The 27,434-nt window shown below is 35.7% G+C and overlaps 1 protein-coding gene across 5 annotated transcripts in view; it reads right to left on the bottom strand.

Annotated features, from left to right (window-relative positions):
• VPS13A (vacuolar protein sorting 13 homolog A) overlaps positions 1-27,434 on the bottom strand; it is a 115,268-nt gene that overhangs the window by 46,514 nt on the left and 41,320 nt on the right. For all 5 annotated transcript variants that reach the window (XR_013924803.1, XM_080371674.1, XM_080371673.1 and 2 more), the window contains exons 23-45: positions 27,283-27,421; positions 23,185-23,269; positions 21,311-21,483; positions 19,652-19,808; positions 19,195-19,274; positions 18,879-18,938; positions 18,645-18,801; positions 14,711-14,827; positions 14,525-14,628; positions 13,931-14,098; positions 12,990-13,297; positions 12,148-12,295; positions 10,960-11,110; positions 9,987-10,111; positions 8,960-9,129; positions 8,132-8,352; positions 6,722-6,954; positions 4,767-4,859; positions 3,930-4,286; positions 2,970-3,071; positions 1,481-1,639; positions 1,101-1,362; positions 41-201 (exon numbers count right to left, since the gene is read on the bottom strand). Coding sequence is in view for 4 of the 5 variants with exons in the window: in XM_080371674.1 (XP_080227800.1) it covers positions 41-201; positions 1,101-1,362; positions 1,481-1,639; positions 2,970-3,071; positions 3,930-4,286; positions 4,767-4,859; positions 6,722-6,954; positions 8,132-8,352; positions 8,960-9,129; positions 9,987-10,111; positions 10,960-11,110; positions 12,148-12,295; positions 12,990-13,297; positions 13,931-14,098; positions 14,525-14,628; positions 14,711-14,827; positions 18,645-18,801; positions 18,879-18,938; positions 19,195-19,274; positions 19,652-19,808; positions 21,311-21,483; positions 23,185-23,269; positions 27,283-27,421 (3,730 nt within the window). In the remaining variant the exon portion in view is untranslated. The remainder of the gene's footprint in view (positions 1-40; positions 202-1,100; positions 1,363-1,480; positions 1,640-2,969; positions 3,072-3,929; positions 4,287-4,766; positions 4,860-6,721; positions 6,955-8,131; positions 8,353-8,959; positions 9,130-9,986; positions 10,112-10,959; positions 11,111-12,147; positions 12,296-12,989; positions 13,298-13,930; positions 14,099-14,524; positions 14,629-14,710; positions 14,828-18,644; positions 18,802-18,878; positions 18,939-19,194; positions 19,275-19,651; positions 19,809-21,310; positions 21,484-23,184; positions 23,270-27,282; positions 27,422-27,434) is intronic.

The raw sequence follows: 27,434 nt of genomic DNA, 5'->3' as shown, positions 1-27,434 counted from the left end.
ATTAAAGTAATGAAATTATAATGTATGGAAATAAAATAACCTGAATAGGAGAACGTATAGTTATCATCTTGCTTCCTTCAACAGTATCAATTTGACAGACAATGTGCCTTTCAACACCTGATTCCTCGTGTCTCACACTGTAAATACATCGACCCACTTTTGTCAATGGAATCTTTTCCACACTGGAATGATTATGTGGACCTAGAATTTACAAGATGAGAAATTAAAGGCTCACCAGGAGCACAGAGATACATTTCAAAGACAGAAGTGTGCATTCAATAGAGTTTTCTGGATCATTCAATCTATTAACGAAAAATATAAAGCACATGAAAAAGTACAATCACCACTTAGTATGCCAAACTTGTAGCATTACTAAAGAGCAAAGATTCTTTTTCCACCACAGAAAAAAAAAAGCAAATGAGTCCATCACTCAAATATTTAAGTGGGTTTTGCCACTGCAAATAAAATTAGTGCGTAAAAAGAAATGTTTACAACATGTAATGACTTAGTAACAGGGTATAGCTCATACATGCTGCAAAAATAAATCAACTAGCAAGTCACATGGTCAAGAAAGTTTGAAAACTCAGTTTTGAAGAACTGTCAATTGTTACAATAAGTCAACTTAAATTGCTAACACATACACCATTAAAATAGCTAATTTTTACTTTTAGCTTCAATTGTATTTTACTTTGTTTTAAACAATCTTTTCTTAAAAACATCCTCCTTAAGAGTAACTTATTCTATGAACACACATGTATACATGCCTCAGCATTCTAAAAAAAAACCCTAAACTATTTTGGGTGGCTTAATTCTGCATTAGAATTATTTGATGGCAGTAAAATTATGAAATAAAGATTAGTTACCTAAATAATTTATCATAGTAGAAAATGTATGCTACAAAAATTAATGAGCATGATACATGTAACTTTTAGCTGTGAAGACTAAAGCAGGATTTCAAATACTGCCACGCACCTAAAATCTAAAGAAACACTCCTTTCACGTTATGTAGCCCCACAATACTTACGGACCTGTACAAGCCACAGTATTACACATCATGCAATATTTATAAAAACAGAAGATGCATGAACTTTGGAACTTACAGATCTGAATGTAAAACCTCTTGCTGCTCAGAGTTGTCATTGCTGTGAACTGGTCGCTTTCATTTTTTGTTCTGACAAATTCCATATTTAAATTCTCACCATCTCCTAAATGAAATAATTTTGCTCCAAATTCAACATTTAAGACACTAAAGGAATCACTAGGCAAGACAGTCATGGGAACTCCTAAAGAATTTATAATTACAAATGGTGCTCGGTCCTTTTTGAAGATGTCTGAAGTTTGACTAGCTGCTTCAGCAAACGCCTAGAAAGCAAAGTATAGATACAAAACACCAATGTACTGGGTAAGTCTTCATCAAGACAATCCATGCAAACATTAATTTAACAATTCTGACACTGCATAATTAAGTAAACTCTCTTACCGTGCCCAAATTACTCAACATTTGTAGTCCACACTTGGATAGTGTAATGTTCAGCTGGTCTTTCGAGGAAATATTTATTACTGTTTTGTATTCTGGAACTTTGTAGTTTTCTTCTTCTGCATCTGATTCAACCAAGGCTTTTTTAGCCTTCTTCTTCATCTGAAAGTATATTTTTAAAGAATTCTTATCTGACCACTCCTCCTGCAGAACCAAATTTCACCTCAACACTTTTTTTCTCCCTTCTATGTCCTGTCATGGTTTTTCTTCTTTGTTCATGTTTTTATTCTCAAATAACAGCAGAAAAGTGAAAGAATAAAGAAGGCAAGAGGCAAAAGATATATTTCAGAAGTCAATGAAATTCCTCTAAACAGTAGCTAAATTTATGATTATTCAAAAAATACATACACATATATACTAAATACTAACACATAGAGAAAATGCTGTGTGAAAATTTTCATTTTAACACAGGTAATAACACTGTAAAAACTACTATACATAACTGATTTCCTGTTTTAAAAACAGTAACCCCAGATTTGGTCTTTATATATTTTCAAATTAAATACTTTGTACATTTTCATTTGTTTGAAGAAAATAAATAAAATCCACATTAAATACATTTTCCTGGCCTTCAACATTTCTGGGAATTATATATTTCCAAACTATATATTTCAAATCTGGGCATGAAGATATGAGGTTTGACTCACTATCTTCTACCTTTCTCCTGCATTAGGTCTCTATCTTTCAGGAAAATTTTCAGGAATATTTTTATAGCAACTTCTTAATTGCAATATCTCAGTCCGTAATCTTTACCCTTCCGAGGACACTACTGTAGAACATCATTTCCCAGTTCTAGGAAAATAGTGAGTTTTCCATTCTGAGCAACCTTTCAAGCTAAAAACATTTAACAAGTTTTGGGGGGAAAAAAGTCAGAAAACAATGCAATAAAGTTCAGACAGAAGGAGAGATGAAAAAAACACCAACCAAAAAAGTATTTTCCTTCCTTAGATAAATGTTTATGTACCTTGAGACCAGAATCTAAATTATGCCCTTATGAAAGAACAGAAGTGGTAAGAGCACTATTTCTACAGTGTACTTTGTGCTAGTCAGTAACAGCTATCAGGTTTTCCAATACATTTCTGCTACAGATACTACTGTGGAACAAGGTGAGTGGTATTCTAGCATTCGAAACTCACGGAATGCATCGTTAGCACATGACCTAATCTTTACAGAAACTGGTATAAAGCCGTTATGATGATATAGTGCAATTGGAATCAAATCTTTCCACTTGAAAGACAGTATTATTTCACAGATCTGTGAGTCTGGATCTTCATTTATGCAAGGGCTGGTTTCATTCACTAATTCAGAAAAAAAAGTCTCAGAAATTAATAGGAAGACACAAAACTGTTAGTCTCAGCAATGAAGGTGTGGAGGTTTGTTTTTTCTAAGGTATTGAAATGGAAAATATGAGTTCAGCTTTGGAAAAATATACCTTGATTTCAAGAATCCATGGTTCAAATAAATCAGTCTTGTCAACTTCTAGTGGTTCAAGCAAAGGTTCCCACACACCAAACATCTCATTAAAATAGTGTACCTATCAAAATGCAGAAGTCAGTTAGGAAATTAAATACAACTGTAAAATCAATGAAAGCTCTACAGATTTTAAGAGTCTTAAAATTGAATCACAAGTATATAATTACTTTGATAATATAAAAGATATATTACCAGATCGCACTTTCAGCTCCCACCATACGATGAAGCAAATGCATTAAAGAAATGAGGCAGCTAATTCTCGACTACAAAGACCCACTACCAAAGAAGTGGTATAAGGTGTGTCAATTAAAATATAATTTTTGCTTAAACTATAGGCACTGGAAGTCTAAAGCACTGTAAGTAAGGATGAATCTACCTACAACAACCACTGTATTTTATGTCACTGATTTCTAGATATGAGCCCATTCAGATATTTTATGTACAATACTGGTACCACATAGTATTTAATAGAAATGACACATGAATGTATTCTACTGTAATCTTAAAATTAAGATTGTCAAAGAGTTTTAGCCAGTTGCTACTCCCAAATTTAATACTAATGCAACAGGTCTATGGGAACTTGTATATCATGCACACCTAATGCATAAGATTTCATTTAATGATAAACTCATTTAATGAAATAATTTTCATTAAATAATTAATTAATTAAAGTTCATTTAATGAAAATACCTCATTCCTGTCCTGCTCCCCCAACATCTATCTGCAGGAGTTTAGTCAAACACATGCATTATTTTTCTTTAACTGTCTATATACGTAATGGGTTTTTATGTATGTGTATCTATATATGTATGTATAAATATTTACACACTTATGTATATATATGCATAATACATGTATATATACATAATAACAGTTAAGATCTTAAGAAAACTTTTCTTTCTTATGTAGGATTCCTCACCTCTAGCTCAAGACGAGACCGTAGGTTGATTAGAGTACTCCAGTTTTTGACTTCTCCAAGAAAGGAGGACTTGGCTAAAAGCATTGGTACAGTTCGGTGCCCAACCCCAGCTTCAAGTGTTAAAAAAACAGATTCTATACTCATTTTCAGTGACTCTCCTGTGGGAACCAGTTCAGCAGTTGGATTCGTATCTTCATTCTCATTTGACTCTTCAAGAAACCACATTTTTAGGTTTTTTATATCCTTCTTATTCCACAAGTCCGGAGGAATTTGACTAATCTCCTCTTCTGTTGTTTCTGCAGTTTGATAAAGGGCTGATGTAATAGTAATTACTGTGTTTATGATTATTGGTGAAACCTACAAATAAGAAATTGGAATAATTGGAAATCAGAAGCTAGTAGAGGAAACTGGTACTCTCAGACACAAAATTATAATTAATAAGTTAATCTACAACCATTTTCTGTTCTCTACAGGACTCCACATTTGAAAACTCATTCCTGTCTACAAACTACAGTTCAACCTATTCAGATTTTCAGCCCCTGCTTTCTTCCAGATGGGAGTTTTCTGAACTACCCAACATCTGAACACTTGAAAAATGTATCTCTGTACATCAGGCCATTATATAAAACACAGTTTCCAAAACCAAAAGCATTGACACACAATTGTTCATTTTAATTTGGTTTGTTTTCACATGCTAAATAGGTAGGTGACCTGAGGAAGAACAGAAACAACTCCCCGATTCAGTCATTCCTGATTTTAATTTTTTTAAGAAATATATCCCGCAAGCAAAGCCTTCTGAGAAGGAAGTAGTAGAGAACACAATAAAGGTCTACCTACTTTTATTGTTAGAGATTTAATCATTAGATCAGCTGTCTGTGGATTAGTACCTGACTGTTTCATTTCAAAGAAGAAATCACAAGGCTGTAAAACCTATATAAAAGAGTAAAAACACATTAGAGAAAAACACTTCAAAAAATCACGTACTCTCAAACACTACACATCAAAAGTACCAAAAGAAAAAGTTACCATTATTTAGTTCTTCAAAATTAAGAATAATCTGAACACTGTAACGTGTTCAAACATAAAGAAAAAAAAAAGTATCAGAAGCATCACCTCAGCCATTTTCAATCATGAAAGATTCAAATATCAACTGCAGTAAAGGGCATTACACTTCTCTAACTCCATTCTTTAGGTAAAGTCTACAGATGTTTTAAAATAACACTGCATCATCATGCCTGTGACTTTCGAGGAAACAACACAGCAACAACAGTTTACAGTTTCTCTGAATAAAAATATCACTTTTTGAATCACCATCACTCAGTTCCACCTTTATTTTACAATCAGTCCTTGCATACATACTCTCACTTGCCATAAATCTTAAGTACACTATAGACAAAATCATAGAATGGTTTATGTTGGAAAAGACTAGAAAGATCACCTAGTTACAACCCCCCTGCCATGGGCAGGGACACCTTCCACTTGACCAGATTATTCAAAACCCCATCCAACCTGGCCTTGAACACTTCCAGGGATGGGGCATTGTCTCACCACCCTCATGGTAAATAATTTTTCCTAATATCTAATCTCAATCTACCCTCTTTCACCTTCAAGTCATTACCCCTTGTCCTATCACTACATACCCTCAGATGTAGTTAAGACTCTACTGCACAGACAGAAAAATTTGTTCTTGTGAGAATATTAAGTCCTCAAAAAACAGTAATTTTAAAACATACTAATTGTACCATCTTTCTTGATATCTCTGCCCATATTGGAATCAAATACTGAAGGTGTAGACAACTCTGCATCAGTTTTACCACACTTTTCCAAGTGAACATGATCTAACAGAATTTTTTGTCTGTGCTATTATTTTATCCTCTGCTGCTCAAATTGGGTTTTTTTCCTTCACATTTGTGCCACATTCACGTGCTGCAGAAATAGAAGTAAGCAACTTCTTTTTAGAGGAGTAAACTGAGCTGCTATGAAAGTATCTCATAAGGAGACAAGTGGAAGTGCCAATCCTTTCTGCTTACAGATTTAGTCTTTCCTACTTAGCTCCATAAAGCAAGCGGGCATTAACACAGAGCTGAAAAGACCCATTCTTCAAAATTCATCTGTGGTCTGTGGACACAGGTAACAGTTGGATATTTTGTCAAACTGAACTTTTTCACTGATGTAACAATATTGTTGCAGAGTTAACTGAGGAATATAATCTGCTGTAGAAGTAAAAAAGCTGTAAGAAGCTCCAGGAGTCAATGCATTCCCACCTGGCCAGTAATTTGCAAGTCTGATTCTGTTGCCAAAATATAAACAACCGGTTCCAATATAATGGATCTATGGACCTTAACAAGAAGGAATTTATGAACAGCATACCATAAGTGATCTATTTCACAATACATACTTCCCATTATGTCTATGACCCTCTGTCATGCATTTATGTAGCTATTTGATCCAAAGTTTCAGACTGCAAGTATTCTAAATTTACCCCATTGTGTTTGAAATAGTGTACACATAAAAATCTATCTGACTTACACAGGACATAGAGATTAACAGTTTACTTCTCTGAGCTCTCAGTATTAGCTTGTCATACAAAGCAAACCTCAATGCCACAAATCAAGATGATGCTTTTGGCATACAGACAAAACAGCATGAAATCAACAAATGGCAGCCACAAAATTTTACTCATATGTTCATAATATACATTCTAATGATGAAAGCTTCAGAAATAATTTGCATTCTAATAGCGTAAGTTACAGACCACCTTTTCAATACAAACTGGATGTTTGCAGACTCACCGTAGTAATGTTCCCTTTCCTTTTTTCTGGAAGAAATGGGCATGCTTTCATTTGTATCTCTTTAACAGCAGCTGTCATGCTATACCTTTCAGGGCTATTTTTAATGAAGACCTCACACTGTGTTGTAACCACCAATGCAGGGGCATCACTTCTTGTTAAATCAGCCACAAACACAATCTCTGGATTTTTAACAACAATGTTCATTTCCACTGCAGATACAGGCTGCACAGGTGCTTCAAAAATAAAAATTAAGTTAGATAATTAGTTCAAAGATTAAATTGTCACCATTTAGATTTCTTGTAATTTAAAGAGAAGTTTTAAATATTTAGAGGCAAGATCTAGCACAGCTGAGTCAGAAAACCTGTAGATCCCTGCAACTGACTTATTTCTAGGATCTTCACTGGAAATACAGGGCCATTTAGATACCACAAAAGATTCCACAAAGCTTCTTTGTCAAAACAAAAAGGACAACAGTATCATCACTGCTATTACCTCTGACACTAGCAAATGTATCACCTTCACTAAGCATCTACATCAGCCAGCTATGACAGGGTCTTATGAAAATGCCAGACACATTTTCTCCTCTCTGGTGCAGCAAAACACACATTGTTCTGTAGGACAATAATGCAGCATTTAATAGTGTTTGATGTAACCATTTGCAGTACCAATACACTTTTATGTAAGACTCCCTAATTTGTTTAGGTTTTGATCTAATTAATAATCACAGCAGGCCTAGCTGAGATAGACACATTTAAGATCTTTAGCAAAATTTACAGGAAAACAAACACAAATGACTTGCTCTGCAGACCTGATGTGAACTACCTGAGGCCTGGAAACACAAATAGCCCATTTTCTGCTCTGATGCTCTAATCAACTGATTTCTGATGTCAGGTATAGGGATCCTGCGCTAAAAAGGCCAAATCGGACACTCGAGCTAAAAGCCTGTTTCCTGATGTAGGGAAAAATGTGCATCAGTAGACAAGTGGTATGACAGCATTTCTAGGCAGCAATATCTGGCAGGCCGAATTCATATTTAAGCATAATATAATATGCTACCTCATTCTCAGGAAGGATGAAAATGACAGCAGCAATCATCACTATAAGTTTTGTTGAGACTGCAGAGAGCCAAACAAACCTAGAGACTGCCAGCTGTAATTGTCCTTTCCCATTTTATTTTAGACATATGTTTTTACGTATTTCCTGTGTCTGGTAAGACAAAGCTTCATTTGGAAGTAAAGACCAAGGGACATGAACCGATTTCCAAAGAAAGAAACGTCATTGGTTAAAACACACCATTCTATACACACAAACACAGGAAATAGCATAAAAGGATAATTTTTTTAATAGTATTATAACACCAAAATTAAATGGTTATTTAAATACATTTTTTTATATATTTCCAGGGTGTACCTTGCTCCTTTGAAGGTAATGACTGTTTGAGATTTCTCTGTGCAGCAGCACTTTCTGCATTAGCCTTTAGGAATATATCTGCAACAGTAAGTAGGAACTCCATGCTTGCACAAAGATATATCTCTTGAACAATCACATCAAGAACAGTGCCATCTCTCCCCTGCTTATAGCTGATATCCACCATAACTTTCTTTTCAAATCCATGCTTCATTTCCACCATCCTGAAAAACCATTAAGGTGGCATTTAATAAGACAATAAAAAGCCAGCCACAGATACTGAAAAAACACTCAAGATTCTCACTCCAGCTACAATCCATTAACAAGAAAGCATTTTTAAAGTAACACCAAAAGTTTTAAAACATGACCAATAAAAACATTAACATAAATTCTACAAAACTTCAAAACTAACTGGACTCTCATACACTGGCAACTGAAGGTATTCAACATTTTAACAAGTCTAACCATCACAATTCCTTATTTATGTATCAAAAGTCTTACTATACTCAAATCAGTTACTCTTCATTAAAAAAACAACTTAGTCTTTACTTATCAAGTGGCTTATTAAAGCTGAAAGTGAAATTTGTTTCTACATGTATATTAAATTAGTATTTAAAGTTTGTTTCATTTCATGTTTAAAGTTTGTTTCTAACAGATGTATGTAACATCTCAAACAAAATGTGGAACAGAAGGCAAGAAAGACACAGAAGTCTACAATAACATGTAAAGAACAATCTACACCGAAACAATTGCAGTTTTAACAGAATACTAAAATAGAAACATTTGGAACTCTTTTCAGGCTCCAACAGAAAATTATGTCAAAATACAGACCTTGGTGTTGCCTTCTGGATTGACTGTCTTTTATCATCTAATGTACAATTTGCCAGCTTGACCGACGCATTCATTGAACCATCTGATAACATTTTGACAGCAGCTGACATCAAAACTAACTTGAACTCTGCAAGCTTCAAAAGTTCATCTCTCTGATCCAAATTTGTCATCTATTTAAATAAAATGAGAATACGTTTGTACATTTGCTTACATGTAATGGAAATAAAACACGGGTGTGATCACAGCTTTATTCTAACTGGTGAGGTTTCTAATAATAATGTATTAAATAAACCCACTAGAAATTCAAAACACAACAAAAATCAGCAAGACAGAAAACTGAAAAAGCCAAAGGTTTACCCCTCTACCAGCTTGCTAAAGCAGGTTTATGTTAGTGAAGGAGACAATATTTAAAAGAAAGTGTGTCATACACAAATTTGGTTTGTTTGCTGTCTAAAAATAAATAGTATATGCAAAGACACCAAATAAGAAATTAAATTCTGTTATGACTATGTAGTGTTTAGCCAGATACTGGAAAATTGTTCAAAATCTAAAATAACAGACTATAAGTTTACAATAAAGTATTACCAAACTTTCAGTCAGTAATTTGCTGACAAGTTTTGTAAATTTAACTCTTGAAAAATAAAAATGCATTCATACTGTAATACAAATTTATTATCTCACTCCACACATGTCTGCATTTAACTAAAGAATAGTTTGTATCCCTCTGCATTTTTTTTCTTTCCAAACTGTATTTTGAACTAAGGTAAATTTTCAACAAATTCTTAGTCAGATCACAGAACATGCCACTTACTATGTGCCACCACTGGTTCATTTCTTTCCTGTAATATCTGTCATGTGATTTAATTAAAATAGCTGTTTATCATGTCCATTATGTCTGTTACTATTTCTAGTGTTTGTCAGAAATCACTTTCTCTGCTCATAAAGTAAGCTATTCCTGTTCAGAATTTTCAGAACTCTAGACAACCTTAAAACTGTTTCTTTCTCTGAGTAAACAAATTATGTTTACCTGTTTTGAATTCGGACTATACAATACTAAAGTCAGAGAGTCGAATCTGAAATCCAGTTTTAGTGTTGTTTTTATTTTCATAGGTGAATGCAATTCTACCACAGCTGATGTCACCACAGTTACACCTTTCAGAAACCAGAAAAAAAGAAAATTACTGGACTGCAAATAAGGAAAAAAACAAGCAAAACCAAAAACTAACATCCTCACTAATGACTACAAAACACCACCTTCCCTTTTCCTTCACTTGTAAATCCATCCACACTTTGAATATGTTTCTCTCTCTGTATTTGCTTTTGGCAAAATCACAATGTTTGAGAAAATAAAATACTAACTTATACATTCTACATGCAATTTTTACCATCTTAAAGACATAAATGTACAAATTCCTTTAACATTGTATGGTACCGTGTGCAAGAATGTTACCAAGAATACAAGTTTATTTTCAACCTTGCCACATTTTTGATGTTTTTTCACATTTCATAGAAGAGTTCAACAAAATATTCTGTTCTTCACCTTACTTGCTTCTTCTAGTGTGTGCTCAACAGCTTACAGACAATGATGCCTACTGAACACGAACTGCTAGGAACGCCATCACTATGACAAGACAAATAGATCTTGAACTGAACAGCAACAGAACAAGCATACAAAGGAAAGAGTAACATAGCAACTTTCTAAACTGGTGATGTTACCAAATCCAACAGACTTGTAGGTGCTTACTGCATTATTGCCAGTAGAACCTTACAGTAAAGCACATCATGCTACACAACTGACTACAATGGCGCAGGTGCTCTTTATTTGTATCATTATTCTTGTTGGGTATAGCTCAAACCACAATGTTAAGATAGAGGCATACTGTTTAAACCAACTGAATGTGACATCCTTTCATAAAGGCAATTCCAACAGAAATTAGAAGTTGACAGTAATAACTAAAAATGCTAGGCCACATGTAATATTAGAAAATTAGTAATATTACCTGCAGACTGCTGTGAAGTACTATGCATATCACTACAATGGCTAGTCGTATCTTTTGGTTCTGGTGCAGACACTGACGCATCAGAGCTTCCACCTATGTTTTCATTTAATGTCCTCAGTATTGTGGTAACATCTTCCTGACTGAGAATTAGCTTTAATAATAAATAAAAATAAATAAATAAAAAGATTGTTACTAAACTCAGAACAACTTAGTTCATGAAACTTTTGGTAACTAAAATCTAAGTTTACAAAAAAACAGATAATCCAAATTAATCCTATCTGAATCTCTGTTTAAGAGACTAAAGAACCAAGTAAAGTGTTTTTCTCAAATCCACACAACCCCTTACAATAATTTCTAGAAATCAGAAGTTGTTTGCATGTTTTGGTTTCATCCACAAACTTTCTTTACCAAGCCACAACTTAGAAACTGCATGTTAGAAGTTACGAACTTACAGTTTGGCTTATAGTTGCACAAAATTATCTGCATTTAGTCACAAGATACTTAGTATTTCAAAATTCAGAAAACTGGTCTTCCTCAGCCAACTGACAAGCTTGATTTATATTTTTTTTAAATGAGCATGTGCATTAACTCATACTCAGGCTTGTCACGGGCATGAATTCAAAAAGTGACTGCACTGCTAAAGAACAGACCAATAACTCCCAACTTCTTCCGATCGTTCTTTCAAAGGTATTGACAGGTAAAGGAAGGCTGTAGCAGCATACCCATTTCTAACTAGCAATAGTAATATACAGTACAAAACCTGCCTGCAGTATCACAGATGAAATACAGAACTTAGATAAGAACAAAAAGGGATTCACTTCCTTTTTCCCTACAAAACAAGAAAATCTTCTCTTCCTGTATGGCTTGAAATCAAACCATACCTAAGGTATTGGCAGTGTCTAGCAACACATAGCAAACTAGTTGAGGACAGGAAGCAAAATTTATTGCATTTCTTTGAAACTAAAGGTGGTAAGGGTTTAGCAACACAACTACTCATTTTCAGCTCAGTTGTTGATCTTACCACTACTCAGTCCAAAGCCAATGTCCCAGCATTTCCTTAAGGGCCACAAGTGATCAAGGTCCTTATGTTTACACTGGATCCCCAAAATACTCAGACTTTTATGGACAGAAAAATTAATCCATTTTCCACAGAAATTTTAACAGCTCCTTTCAGAAATGAGTGCTTACATTCATAGGCTTGAGTCGGCCAGATATTTCAATATCAGGAACTTCATTATACCATGCAGCAGCTAAATTTCGTTCAACAGCTACTTCCAGATTGAGTGGCTGCAGCAACTGTACTTCAGTTTGCAATGAACCCTTCTCATAGCATGATCTGTGAACAGAAACAAAATACTCCTAGCTTGACATACTTCACTTACACATTACTATCCTTCCCTCATCTTTTTGAACAGTACTTTAAAACAGTCCTCATACTACTAGTATTTCTAATTAAAGCCTTCACAAACTAGACATTTCTTCTTGAAAAGCAGAGACACATCAGGCGCATACCAAGCATGCAACATTAACTTCTTGTAAGTTAGGACCTCTTACCTGCTCTTACTGGAGAGCAATCTCTTCTTTCTTCAGTATTCTTCAACTGTGTTTGAAATTCCCTTCCTTTCCCCCTCCCAATACCCTACACCAAAGCCCATTTTCGAACACTTTACTGCTGACTTGATCTCTTTCCCACTACATATAGCTTGAAATCCCTGTCAAAACAGCCCTCTACAAATGGGTATAACCTGTCCCAAAGTAGTGACTAATGTTTAAGTCTACTATTTTACACAAAGTTCTCTAAACAAACATTTGCATCTATTTAAAGACTTATAGATTGCTATTTCCCCTAAACCATGTATTTTAATTGCTTTTACAAAATTTTTATTAATTCACTGTTTTATTTCAAGGTAACAGTGTATTCATCAACCACCAACCATTAATTATTTTGATAACAATTTCTTAAAGCTCTCCAACTGAAGTATCCCAAAAGGATTACATGAATTAAAAAAAAAATCTTGACACTACATTACCTGTATAACTTTAGTTCACTCAATTTCACTGTCATAGAGTCAACAACAGGTGGGAGATTATACCGTGTTTTTGTTTTAGCAATAAAGAATTGGTTCTTCACCGTGATTAGCCCAAGATCAGCCACCAGAACATTCGCAGACATTGCTGACTGTGGAACTATCACAACAGGTGCTTTAATATTGATATCTAGTGCCAAACGCGAACTACGCTCCGCTAGCTCTTTTACACCTGTTGCTGCTTTCTCTGCCGCTTGAACAGTTGCTTCAGTAAGAGCTTCCTTGGCGGCTTGGAAGTTATTTATAAAAGCCTAGGAAAAGAATACCGATGTTGGGAATGTCATTAAGAATAACACTACTTCAAAAACACTAAGAATCCTAACTTTTTTAAATAGTAAACCGTCATCAAGGTATTATTTTTGCTACACACTTTTTCTTAGTCCTTTAATAGGATAATCTCCTCCAAAAAATATGATAAAGTATGCATTATATATAAACATACATACTAAGTATTTGGCAAATCAGATAACAGCTGTGACCTTGTAACATGGCTTGTATGATTTATGTTTTATTTACTCATATGGTAAGCAAAAAGATAGATTTACTTAGCAGAATTTATGAAAAAGCCATTAATTACCATGGCTTATTACTTGTATTTCAGCATAATAAACAAGTAAGTGTCTGTATCTACAAGCTTCCACAAGTCTTTTAAAGAAAAACTGCTAAAAATAATAGCAAATATTGTTGCTTAGCCACCCACTCAACAAACACATGGAGAAGAAAAGAAAATAGCTGGACCGCCAGTATCCCAGTGAAGTTTTTACAACAATATGTAAGAACTGTTACATAAATGGTCACAACCCCACATGGGATGCTTTACCCTTTCACAGTTCTGACAATGTTATCTGAATGCTAAGAAACAGTATCTGGAAAATTTAACTTACCAAAATAGATGAAACAAACTTATTGACAAAAACTACTTGAATACACCCAACAGTTAGGTAAATACGATTGTCAACAACATCCATATTCGTATACGCAATGCCATCTGTAGCATTCACATATGATATCATTCTGAAGTTGAAGACTTCTTTTCCTGTGATGTAAAGAGCCTTAGGAAGAAAAAACAAAAGAACATCTCTACTGTAAAAACTTGTGCTGGAGAAAATTAATTCCAAAATGAGATGTAGTACCTCACACTTGTAAGACATTTTCACTTCAAATAGCTCAACAATAGATAAAACAAATCCTTGAAACAGCTGGAAGTATTCAGATGGAATCTCAGCTTGAATAATTCTGTTCATTAAAGTCAACAAAGTAAGGTGCGTAACGAGCAGCAGGTCATCACAACTGCACAAAGTTGATGTCAAACTAACAATCACTGGTTGTGGAGGTGACATCAGTCTGCCTATTGAGAATAACAGTCCCAGAAAATAAATAAAACATTATTTAAAAAAAACCAAAACTCCCAGTTAAAAAGTAGAGCCCACAAAGTAAGTTTGATTTAGTCTATTCCATTCAGAAATTCAAATGCATACCTTTTTATACAATGCCATCTCATCAGAATCCACAATAATAATGTTCTTCAATTTTGCAGTCACTTCTGTTGCTGCTTTCTTCATGATCACTTGGCTATCCAGACCTTAAAAATAATAAAGGCATACAGAATCTAGAGACTGTTCTGATTATGTTTTGTGCCTTTGTGATTAAAGTTCTGTTCCTACCTTCAATGTGAATTTCAGCTATTCTGTGTTTTTTCTCTCTGATAAAGATACGTAAACCAGATAAATCAGCACAGATATTGAGATCGATAACATCTTCGTATTTGGATTTTTTTGATGCTGTGGGAAATACAAAACAATAAACCTTATGTTCTAAGGAGAAGATTTGATGTTGTAGCACCCCTTCCCCAAAGTCTAGTTTGTATCGAGGCTGCACTGGCAAAATGCACTGCACTCACAAAATGCACTGCACTCATAATAGAAGTACAACACGAAGGAATTGTATACACAGGATTGTCTACACACAAGTCCTCATGTGCTTCACTAACCGTGGTAATCAACATCAGTATTTCATTAAGTGCAAGAAATACATTAATATACATCTACACAGCACAATTCAAAATTAAGAGATACGTTATTCAGGACTAAGCAGTTTACCTCAAGTAGTGGTAATATTATAGCTACATTAATACACAACTCTGTCTGGTCTGTTGGTTAGTTATCTGCAATTAATGGTCTTGGTTTTATTAAAAAGTCATCTGCCATATGTAATCTCCACAACCTGTATTTTCTAAACCTAAATTTTGAAATATGAAAATGCCATTAATACAACTAGACACTAAAGAGAAGGGACAGTGGGAATTCTTCAAAATGAGTATAGGCAACCTTACAACCTACAAAAGGTACAAAAGGACAAATATAGTGCCTTCCAGAACAGAGGCGTCTAAATATTTAGTCATTATTTTCTTTTTCCATAACTGAATAAAAATATAAGTATTTCACTCCACATTAAGAGAAATAATCTCTATTCATTTTGAGTAGACGTGACTGATGCCACACAACACTATCTGCAGGTAATGTTAAATACAACAGATAAGGGACTCAAACAAAAACTTGCTCTGCTTTTTTCTGAAAGTTAAATATGAAGTAACATTAATGCCACTTCAAACGACAAAGGGAAATATCATATATTGTATGCGGGGACTTGGAGTCCTAAGTGGTAAGCTCTTAGAGGTAATCTATAAACAAAGCTCAAAGCAGAAAAATTAAAAGTAATAAACATTCAACCCACTTTTTTCCTCAGCCTAGCTTTTCACGTGAGATATTACCTGTAAGTATTGTGTTTGAGAATGTTAAGGCTTCTCAACCTGCACAATCAAGCTCTAGTTCCATAAATACACCAGCTTCAGTCACATGATTTTATTTCATGTTGCTAACAAAAGAGAAGCCACAGTAAATTAACCAATAACTACCCTCATTCAAAGTTTAGTTTGCACAGTTGTACAGGAGTAGGGGTGAAGGAGGGAGAAGAATCACCCATGAAAGCTTTTCAGCTGTGTAAAGTCTAAATTGTCACATGTTAACACAACAAATTACTTCAACCCTTTGCCTCCAAAAATTCTATGGTACCAAACACTTCAATGTTTGCCTGCACAGCAAAAAGGTTCGAAGATAAAGAAGTGCTGAATCTTCTACCTCCAGCTCTCAGTAAGCCACAGAACAGAATTAAGTTCACAAACTATCACAGGTACATAAATAGTATTTCTTCTAGTGTCCAAACATGTTCCTGTGTAACTGAAATCAAACAACCATCATGAATGAGAACAATCTCACACAGAAAAAAAATAACTTAAGAAATACAGTTAAATGGAAGAATTTTTTTTTTTTTTTACATAGCAATTATTCCACCTTTTACTTCTCAGTTCTATTATGCAACTGACACCTACAAAACACCTTCAAAGAATGAGCTAAGGAACTAAAACTTCTTAATCTGATGGAAAAATAAAAAATCATCAGCTGAAAGACAATGGCTGTGTGACATATTAATGCTCTTCCCACATCTTATCCCAGCTATCTCTCATCATTCCTAATACAAATATTTTCCTTCATTTTCCTCCATCTCTTCCCCCCAAACAGAACCTACAAACCCTTTTTTGCCAAACAGCAGTATGTTTGTAAAGGCAGCACAAATTAACATTCTGAAAAAAATCTCACCAATGTTGCAAATGTGATACACGGGGTTTAGAGATACCAAAACAGTACTGCAGTTTAACTTGAAATGCTTTTAAGAACTAACATCAGTGAATGCATGCTGCCTCAGAAAGATCTCATCAGTGTAACAGCAGGTTGACTAGGTCAGTCATATGACAGAACTCAGTACCAAAATCAGTAATGCAAAGCAAATATTACAATACTTGAACTAGAATCATCTTAAGAATTATCCTCTGCTGTACTCTTTGTGTGTGTTTTGTTTTTTGTTTTAATAACTAGCTGGACCCTCATTGTTTTACAATTAACATCAAGCAATAACTGCAAAGGTCTCAGAGAAGTCCTCTCATGGAAGAAACAATCAATCACTGGCGTAATGTTGAGCATTTAATAGAAGCATTCATTTCAAAGCAGCTCCCAGACACAAGATCAAAAAACAGAAGTGATCTGTTTGGTCTTGCACAGCATTTTCAACAAACCAGACCTGCCAAATTCTGTCAGAGAATGACAAAACTACATGGCAAGCAAGTTATCCACAAGAGACTGATGTCCTCAAATAGTACAGAAATCCAGAGTTTCGATTCATGCCAGAGGGGTGGGGTGGGAAAGAAACCAAAAAGATAGCTGAGGGGGGAGGGAGGGAGGGGGAAGGGTGGTGGTGGGTGTGTGTGCATATACTCCGTGCCTTGAATACATAGCAAAGGTATGTCTTGACCAATATATCAGAAAACTGCACATGGAGAAATGAGATTAGCCTTATTAGAGCAGAGTAATTCCCTCAGACCAACACTGGGTAACTGGCTAGCCAGCATTCCTTTCAGTATGCAACAGTGGCAATGCTTCTTCAGACCAAGGAAAGCTAGGAATTCTAAATTTATACATCTAAAGCAGATACCTACAGAGTACCAGGTACCTTTGGTAAACATGAGGAAGCTCATCAGATTTCTCTCAAACTGCAGGAATTCTTATTCTACTTATATGTTCCTAAAAACACAGTAATTGTTATTAATGAATGCTCTTAACAGCTTTTTATAAGAAAAGATTGAAAATGCTCAAGCCACCTTCCACCATGCAAGAACTTATTTAATTACACTTCAAGCGAAATGCAAATTCCTGTGCCAGTTAATAAACTCAAGTCAGCAATTCCAACATATTATTCCTACAAAATTGGTGCCAAACAGAATTTAGCCATTTAGCAAATCAGTGGATCCCTAGTAACCGAAACTATCCTAAAACTTATGAAATGCAATAGGGTGTATTTTGTACTAACGTCTACAGCCAATATCTGCACAATCAATAATTGCTAAACAAGTACTACCTGCAGGTTGCAAACTTAAACCAGGAGAAATATTTTTATGATGGAAAGAAAGGTAACATACAAAGCCATTTCACCAAAGAGTTGGAGAAAAAGAGTAATTATGCTATTATTTGGAAAGCACAAAAATGTCTGGAACACATTTAATACACTTACCACAGAAAGTTTTCATCTTCATGCTGAATTTTCCAACACAAATGCTTTTTATTTCCTTGCTTTTTATAAAAACCCTTTCCTCATCAACGCTTAAGGCAAAACCACGTTTCTCATTATACGGGAGAACACCGTCAGCAACAATCACTGCCAGTAAGATACTATTCAGCACAGATTATCATAACCAAGTGAGTCTGAACACAGATCTTCAAAAAACAAGCTTTGTATTTTGACCTCAGGAAATGTCAACAGCTGCAGCCTCTACCTTACCTCATTAATTATACAGTTATTCCTCCCTATACACTTCCAGCCACCAAGTCTACCCTTGCTACTGCATACTACTCTGATTGCTAACATTCTTATTACAATATACCCTGAACAAAATTTCTCATTTCAAAAGTCATTGATAGGCTTAAAAAAATAGAAAATAAATTCCAGAGAGAAGAATTAAAAGAGTAAAAAAAAAAATCTAAAACTTACTTAATTTCTTAAGAACATCCTTCTTCTCCTCTATTTTTTCATGGACAAGTTCTTCTGCAACTTTAGTTTCTTGTTTAGGTAGAAGATTATTCAGATAGTTCATAGCATTCAGCAAAGCTTCAGTATGCAAATGAACATCTAGAGATGAAAAGTTCACCTAAAGGAACAAATTATGTTTATCTAATTTGCCTCTCTTCCCACAATGAGAAAATGATGTTAAAAAAGATATCATACCTTTATTTTCTGTAGAACATTCTGATAGGCAGTTTTCAGTTCCGGTCCATTAATATCAGCCTATTCCACCAGAACGTGCATGCAAAACAAACAAACAGATCAGGAGAAGCTTGCAAATTTCATTAGAAAGAATGTATTTTTTAAACCACTACAACTTAAGATGCGCAAGTTAATCTGTTTAGGGAGCTGAAACACTTCTGCACATGACACTCAACATGTTAAGAAATGAACAGGCAAGGAGAAATCCTCAACAATTGCTCAATAATACTGCACCGATTATGACTGGCTTACAATTCAAAAGCAACGTGCTTCTCACCTTTATGTACTCCAGAGTTAGAAGATCATCTTCTACATTATCCAAAGTAGTAATTATGTAAACTGGCTTGTCATTATCATCTTTAAAAAAAAAATCCAGAAGAATAAAATAATTACTTTTTTTAAAGAAAATAAATTTACAAGTTTTCTACAACTCTTTGAGTCATCTACAGACTACAAACTAGGCTACTAGCTGTCATTGCTATTTAATCAGAAAGCCTCTCCTGCAGACTTAAAACAGATTTCTCTACTAAAAATTATCGGCACTAGAACATTTTTTTACCAAAGCATTAGTAAGACAACGAACTCTTGAATTACTTCGTCCCCTAAAACCATCTAATATTTAATTTAGGAAGCAAATCTTCCTCAGTTGACAAAAGAAAGCCCTAAAGGCTTTTTGAAGACAAATTCACAATGTTGTTTGTGATTTATTTTTTGATCAGACTATAAATACTTACCCATGTACTCTGGGCACAGCAGACAAACTTCACGAAGGAAAGCATTTGCAGTCATGTCAAATGTTCTTAATTTAAGTTCAGTGCCTAACCCTACAATATCAAGCTGCAGCACAGGTGTCTCAGTATTACCAGTAAGACGGCATAATTTAATTAAGACCTAAAAAAACCCAAACAAACACACAGCAGAAAACAAACATAGGGAATTATCTTCTTAGGTTTTATATAGGAATATATATTTACATATTTTACCAGTTGAAGTCTATTGATAGTTTATACAGCAAATACCCTGGAAAAAAACCCAGCAGTTCCCCAAGCAAAATTGCTAGAATACCGTTTGCTGCTATTTTAACAAAAACTTCAAACATGTACATATGTAATACCAAAGTACACTTACATGAACTAATTTATTTTTAAGAACAACTCTGTAAAGGTTTTGGTAATGGTTCAACCCAGTGAAAACTAGATTTGCAGTCAGCATGAAGGGTTTAGTGCTTTCAATGGAATCTTTGAACTCTCCTGGTAAAAGTCAGATTCCCAAGCTGAATATTCCAAGCAAGATGATTTCCTACTTTTTCACCTATGTATGACAAAGATGTTCACTAAATAGCTAGCTGAGCTGTATCTGTCTTTCACAACTAAAGCAAAACAAAGATGTGTACTCTTCCTTTTCACATAATGGTCTTTACAAATAGCACAAATCAAAAACTATACCCAGCAAGCAATTTTAAACTATAAAGCCAACAAACAGAGAGAAGGTGATTCTTACTAGATTCACAATTGTGGTTTTTTTCTTATAGACTGCAAGCTAAGTTTCCACTAGAGAATAATGCAAAATACAGCATCTATCTTTAGACTAGTCATTTTTTAAAGTCTTGTCACACAAAAACCAGTACATTTCAGCTTTATTTGTTCATATTTGCTCCGTAAGGTGCAGTATATAAGAAGATCCATTGCAAGCTAGTTATAATATGCTGAAGCTATTCTGTAACCCCTACCCTAAACCAGAATTTGTCAAGTTAACTGAATTTGTATCATTTATGTGTAAAGTTATACAGTGAGTAGCAGCAATAACACTTGTCACAGTCAATATGGTCTAATGCTAAAGGTAATAATAGCAGTAAGAGGACATGTCTTTTACTAGACCAACCAATGCAGTTAGAAACGGTGTCATGTATTTAGTAAAACACTCTTTCCCTCCCCCCTGTTCTGAAACAGCAAGAGTAACACACAAAACCTCATAGTGAACAAGTTACAGATTTAGGTGTAAGGCTAATATAGTCTGGGAAAATCTGGAGCAGAAAAACAGGGTACCAGAGGAAACATTAATGAAGTTTTTCCAGTGACCACAGCAGTACGTGGAAAAAAGTTGTCAAATACTATGTCTTAAGACACAACAACTACATAACTTGTTCTTTGAGTGATTCTTATGTAAAGGAAATACAGTGATAAATTAAGCTGGGAAATAAAGTGGATAAATCAGAGCGTTTCAGTGACAACAAGGATGCAGAAGCACAACTGTGACTTGAAAAAAAACTGTACAGAATAGTTCCAGCAAGAAACAGGAATCAATACTCCTGCAGACATGGATTCATGAGCACAATAAAAGGAAAGGTTACAGTTCAGATGTGCTTCAGAGAAATAAAAATAAAGTAAATTTACCTCAGCTACTTCAAACCTCAGCTGGAATTCTGTCATATTTTTCAATGATTCTTGTTTAGATAGCTTTTTTCGCCTTGTACTGCTAGCTCGCTTGAGGGAACCAGATGGGGCTTCAAAAAATGGCACGTCTTCCACAGGACTGCTTAGAGCATCATAAAATTCTTCTTCTGATTCTAAGGATTAGTTCACAAGAATATTACATACACATTTTAGACAGCCAATATTTTTTGCAGTACTAGGACCTAGAATTTTTAGCCTTAATCTACAAGAACTTAAATGTGCAAGTATGGAAAGATTACCTAGCTGATAACTAGCAACCAACAATGTCTGTTCCTATAATTACCTCTGCTCCTACCTCCACAACTTTTTATGACACCTACAGCTCCTGCCACCACATCATCATACATCATTTCTCATCAACAGTCCATCAGCATTCTCTCACTATTGGCTGTGAAAAGGACAGTACAAACTGTGGCTCATCTTGCATTCAGTGTGAACTCACAGCTTAATAACCAACTCTTCTGCTGGACTGAATGTTGATGACCGTACAGATGCCTTTGCCTTACTATCAGCAACACTACTGTGGATCTCTCCCTGTTAAGGATCACCCATTTCAGGAGAGACACCTAAGGACTATCAAGCTTTTAAACCACCTGACATTACTACAGAAGCATGACAAAGACAAACTAATTGCACCATCTTACACAGCTCTTTTCCTTCACCTAAAAACCATAAACAGTGAAGTTAAAGGTAACATATCTTTCTTCTGACAAAACTGAAGTGACATAAAGAGGTATTTTCTAAGGCTTAAAAGCACCTTTGAGCCTGGGGGGTGAAAACAGAGAAATAACATGAATCCATTAAAATGATTACACAGCTGTATGTATAGTATAAATTAAAAACCAGACTTGATTCAATCTAAAGTCTAGTTAGTACTCTCTCAAATTCATTGTTGCCACTGTTCACTCTCACCTCACCCTAATGTTTGAGAACTGAAAGACACATTCTCTCTACCTTGGGGCACTTAAAGGAACTAATACAAAAAATAGATGAAAATGCACAAATATGTATTTCTATACATAGTGCAGACACACTGAATTTAAAGTGATAGAGTACATGTAAAAATTAAGTTCACTAATAATTTTGCTAGTGTTTACAAACCACATATATCATTAACTTGCGAGAGAAGAGGTACTGCTCTCTATTTCTCCAGTTTAATCATGACAAAGGTGACTGACACTGAAATAACACCTATATAGTTGATTATTTTTCAAACATTAACTACTAGATGGAATGTTACAATCTAGCTAAGCTGTCTGAACAGCAAGGCAGTATTAAACACGACTAGCTTCTTCACAGACATTCTTCTGTTTGATCCTGCAGAAGTTGAAATGATGTTTATTTATAATAACACAGTAGTTTCTAGCAGTCATTATTTCAGTATTTTGTTAATTTAAATAAATCCAGCTAAGCAGAGGAGAAATCCTTTACAAGTAGAAAAAATATCCCAAACCATCAGAGGACTAAGTACATACTGAAGCAAAAGATGACATACATACTACTTCAGATGTTCTGAATAGAGATTTGTAGAAACATATGCAAAGACATCCTACCAAATAAACATTTTACTGCTTTGCCTTCAGAAAGGGAAGGGCAAGAACAAGCATACAGAATTCTACTGCTGTGAGAAAAGACACAAATATTTTGTACAAAGTGAATTGTAATAAGCTGTGCAGAACATAACATTACTCAACCTTCAGGAACTTGAAACAAAGCCAAAAATGGTGACTTACTCCAAAGGAACCAAATTCAACAAACTCAGAAACTTGACTTGATCTGTTTATCAAATCAGACTTCAAAATAGATCGTATTACCTGACTCAGCAAACGAATGAAGATCCAACACAGGAAACACACCTTGTGATAAATGTGGTGCTGACAGTACAGGGGATACTGCAGCCTGAAACAGGAGATAACAAATTTTTTTACAAGAATTCACTGGTCATGCATGCTATTGCATGCCCGTGTGCTCCACGGAAGTTTTATGACTTAAGGAAACTGGTATTATTTTAAATACAAATCATTGCATTTCAACACTTGCATTACTAAAATTAAAAGCATGGAGAGACATGAGGCCTAAATCAGGTAGAAACAGCAGGTACTACACATTCATTTAGCTGCAGAGAAAATACATTAGGAAACACTGTGCAGACATTCAAACATCCAACTTCACAGATGAAAAGATGGCCAGAAAAAGCACATCGTATGAAAACTCAGGGAAGACAGAACCTAGTCCCTCATAGGGCTGCAGTATGGCAACTTCACAGAAGAGTAGAAGTTGAACTGTTCTTTATAAAAATCACATGATACTAGTGACAGGTGGGGAAAAGGAAAAAAGACATCAGAGAAGACATAAGAGCACACAGAATTCTTCCTAAATTTCACAGAATCACAGAATCATTGTTGGAATCATAAGTTGAAAAGACTTTTAACAGCATCAAGTCCAATTGTTATTCTAACACTACCAAGCCTAACGCTTAAACCATGCCTGTAAGCACCACATCTACGGATTTTTTAAATAGTTCCAGGAAACGTGACTCAATCACTTCCCTGGGCAGCCTGTACCAATGCTTCACCACCCTTTCAGTGATGGAAATTTTTCCTGATTTCCAACCTAAGCCTCCCCTGGCACAACTTGAGGCCATCTTCTCTTGTCCTATTGCTTTTTACTTGAGGGGTGGGGTGGGGAAGAGATGAACACCTACCTGGCTACAGCCTCCTTTCAGGTACCTGTAGAGAGCAGTAAGGTCCCCCCCTTGAGTCTCCTCCTCTCCAGACTGAACAGCCCCCGTTCCCTCAGCCGCTCCCCATCAGCCTTGTGCCCCAGACCCTGCACCAGCCTCGCTGCCCGCTCTGGCCACGCTGCAGCACCTCAGCGTCCCTCTTGCAGCGAGGGGCCCAAACCTGAACACAGCGTTCGAGGTGCGGCCTCACCAGTGCCCAGTACAGGGGGACCATCGCTGCCCTGGTCCTCCTGGCCACACCGTGTCTGGTACCAGCCAGGGTGCTGCTGGCCGCCTCGGCCACCTGGGCACACTGCTGGCTCATGCCCAGCCGGCTGTGGACCAGCACCCCCAGGCCCTTTCCCACCAGGCCCTTTCCAGCCGCTCTGCCCCAGCCTGTAGCGCTGTGTGGGGCTGCTGTGACACAAGGGCAGGACCCGGCACTGAGCCCTATTGAAAACCAGATGCTAGCAGTGTCTTCATTTGTGAGACGTGGTTATGCACAACCCAGAGACGTAACTGAAAATTCATAAAATGTCACTGCTTTGCCACTACAGCAGATAAAAGGAAAAGAATCCTCATTCCATGTGGTATCACATATGACAGAATTAAATTCTCCTAGTGGAGGTAACCAAATGGTTTATTCACTAAAGCCAGATTTCCCATCAAGCCTTAGAAAGTAGTCCCAGTGGTCTGAGTTTGTACAGAACTATCGCCTCCATGTTCCATGTGCATATTTAGTATACATGTGCCTTGCACAGAGTACTAAAGGAAGGAGAGAGATGTGCATTGTCTGTATGTCTTTCTTCTTTAATGTCTTTGGCTCTGGACTTGTGCAAACAGTAGTTCTCCCTACCTACCCCGATATTGCTACTTTGAAAGCCCAGCCTCAGACAATCATTCAGAAACTGAGTATCTTCCAGAAATCTAAGCATTATTCCAGCAAAGAAACATGCACCTCTGAACATAGCTTCCAAGGCTCGATTTATCTCACTCTCCACATTTCAATAGTCTCTTTTCTGCCTCCAGCCACATAATTCAACCTTACTGAATATATCCATGTCTATGACTAGTAGATACAAGTCTCTAAGAGTCTTTTAACAGTGAAAGTGTCTCATACATAACACTTTCACATTCTAAGACTACAATGAGAAGAAACTGTGAGAATTTACTTCACAGTACCAAATCACAAGAAGCAAAGTCTTCCACACTGAAGTGGCCAGCCTTCTTCTACTGAAGCACAAGAAAGTACAGAGTGCAAAAACCTAGAAGGATCTGCTCTGAACAGTCTTCCATTTTTGCAGCTCAAGAACAATTCCTCCACTAACTCAAAACAAAGTTCACATGGGAAGCTCTGAAAAAGGGATTCACATCCTTTTAGGTTCAGAAGTGATGTGATGGCAACACAGCTCAGAACAATGTCAGCTACAAGGATAAAAGCATGGGAGTGTATCTGCCACCACCAAAGCAGCAAATTAATTCAAATTAACTGAACTTAATACCAGCAATTTGAGTCTGTCAAGCTCTATAGTAGATGGAAGCTTAAGCAGACAAGTTTAACCATAGGCTTTAATACGGATGCTGCATATAATGCAAATACATTCACACTGGCTGTCTTCCCTCACCTCATCTTGAGCATCACAAGTAGTATACAGGTAATACTAAGCACAAAGGCACTTGAAATATTTTAAATGAAATAGCTGAAGTCTAAAATTAAATTCAAATATAAGTAATGTTATAAAGTACAGGATAATCATCATATGTGTACACATTTTATTTATTTAAAACTAAAATCCCATCACTTATTCTTGAAGGAAGTCTGTGATTAGTTGCACAAAACAGAAACTAGGGTGGCTTTTGGCTCAGGGACACCGTTAGTATATGAAGACTGAAAGAGCATGTCAGGGCAGAACTAGTTACAATTTTAATGTCACCACTAAAGACATAGCAGGAATTACATGTTGAAGGGAAACTATCTTCACTCTATACATACTTTCAATAGGTATGCATGTCTAGTTGTGTGCATTTACTGTTATTTAATATTATGCTAACATAAACCACAGAAAATGGCACCAAAACTGAAGCAACAGCCATCAGAAACAGGGCAGAATAATTTGTACAAATAGGCAAAGATAATAATTAAATAATCTTTTAAAAAAAACACAGAACCATTATTCCTTTAGAATCAAGTACACAAAAGATTAAATAACAGATAATTAGAAGTATTTGCAAACGACAAATGGATAGCCCAATTATGTCTTTAACTTTGAGATTTCACATATGTTCAAATGATAGGACTGCTTTAAAGATACATAAAACATAGCCAGATCATGCAGACTAGAGTGGTGTTTAACATTTGCAACTCAAAGAGTTCATTTCCTAGTTTCGTTAAGAACAGCTCATATCAACAGGTAAAGACCACTTTTCAGTAGTAATAAGAACAAAGTGGCAGTCCTCAGTCCTCAAAATGGCATAAAATAGTGACCTGCACCAGTTTTAACTAAGGAAAGGGGGTGGGCAAGTAGGGGGAGAATGCACTCCACACCCATAAACCTTAAGACATGCAAGACAGAACTGCTGCCCACTCAGGTATGCTGTGTAACTGACTGAAGAGAAGCTGTGATGAGCAGTTAAGTCAGATGAAATGAAGCTTCCACTTTTTCCAGTCAGATGCTGTTTAGCCAACATAGCCACAGCTAGCGGATATTTTTTGTTTCATTTTTGAAAGTTAAACTCCTATCTAAGATCCACATACCATTTAAATTCTAAAAATTCCGAAGTGTCAACCTTCCCTTTGCTAAAAAAAAAAAAAACAGCTGAACCCAAACTCTGCAGCACTGATACATATGTAAATTTGAAGGTACAATTAAACAAATCCTCAACAAAAGTTTGTTAACCACAATTAATATGAACTACAAAGTAATTCCCAGACTAGCAGAAGGTTGCGGGGCTGGGGCGGGGGAAGGGGAGGAAGCATTTTAAGTTCAGCCACTGAACTACTATTTCATAATTTTCAGCCAAAGATCACAATAAACTAAATAACAAGCAAAATTTCTATAGCTTTAGAGAATTAGTTAAGTTTTTCAAGAAGTACTAAGGACATGCTTGTTCTCCACTTCCTTGTGCTCTGTTCAAAACTGCAACACTAAAAGCAAAAAGAGGTTTTTCTGGTATTTTTTAAAAGCCTTACCTCAGTTAGTTTTGGAGGAGAACTGGTAGCAGGAGCACTTTCTGGTTTAGGAATGCTATCGATTAGCTCCAAGATACTTGTCAGCTTCTGGTCTGATATTTGGATAGAAAGTAAAGGCAGCTGTCCAGAAAGTTTGAACCTGTTTTGTAAAC

Source organism: Falco punctatus (assembly GCF_963210335.1).
Source record: "Falco punctatus genome assembly, chromosome: Z".
NCBI lineage: Eukaryota > Metazoa > Chordata > Aves > Falconiformes > Falconidae > Falco > Falco punctatus.
Note: the sequence above shows the minus strand (reverse complement) of the source record. Positions and strands in the feature narration are given on the sequence as shown.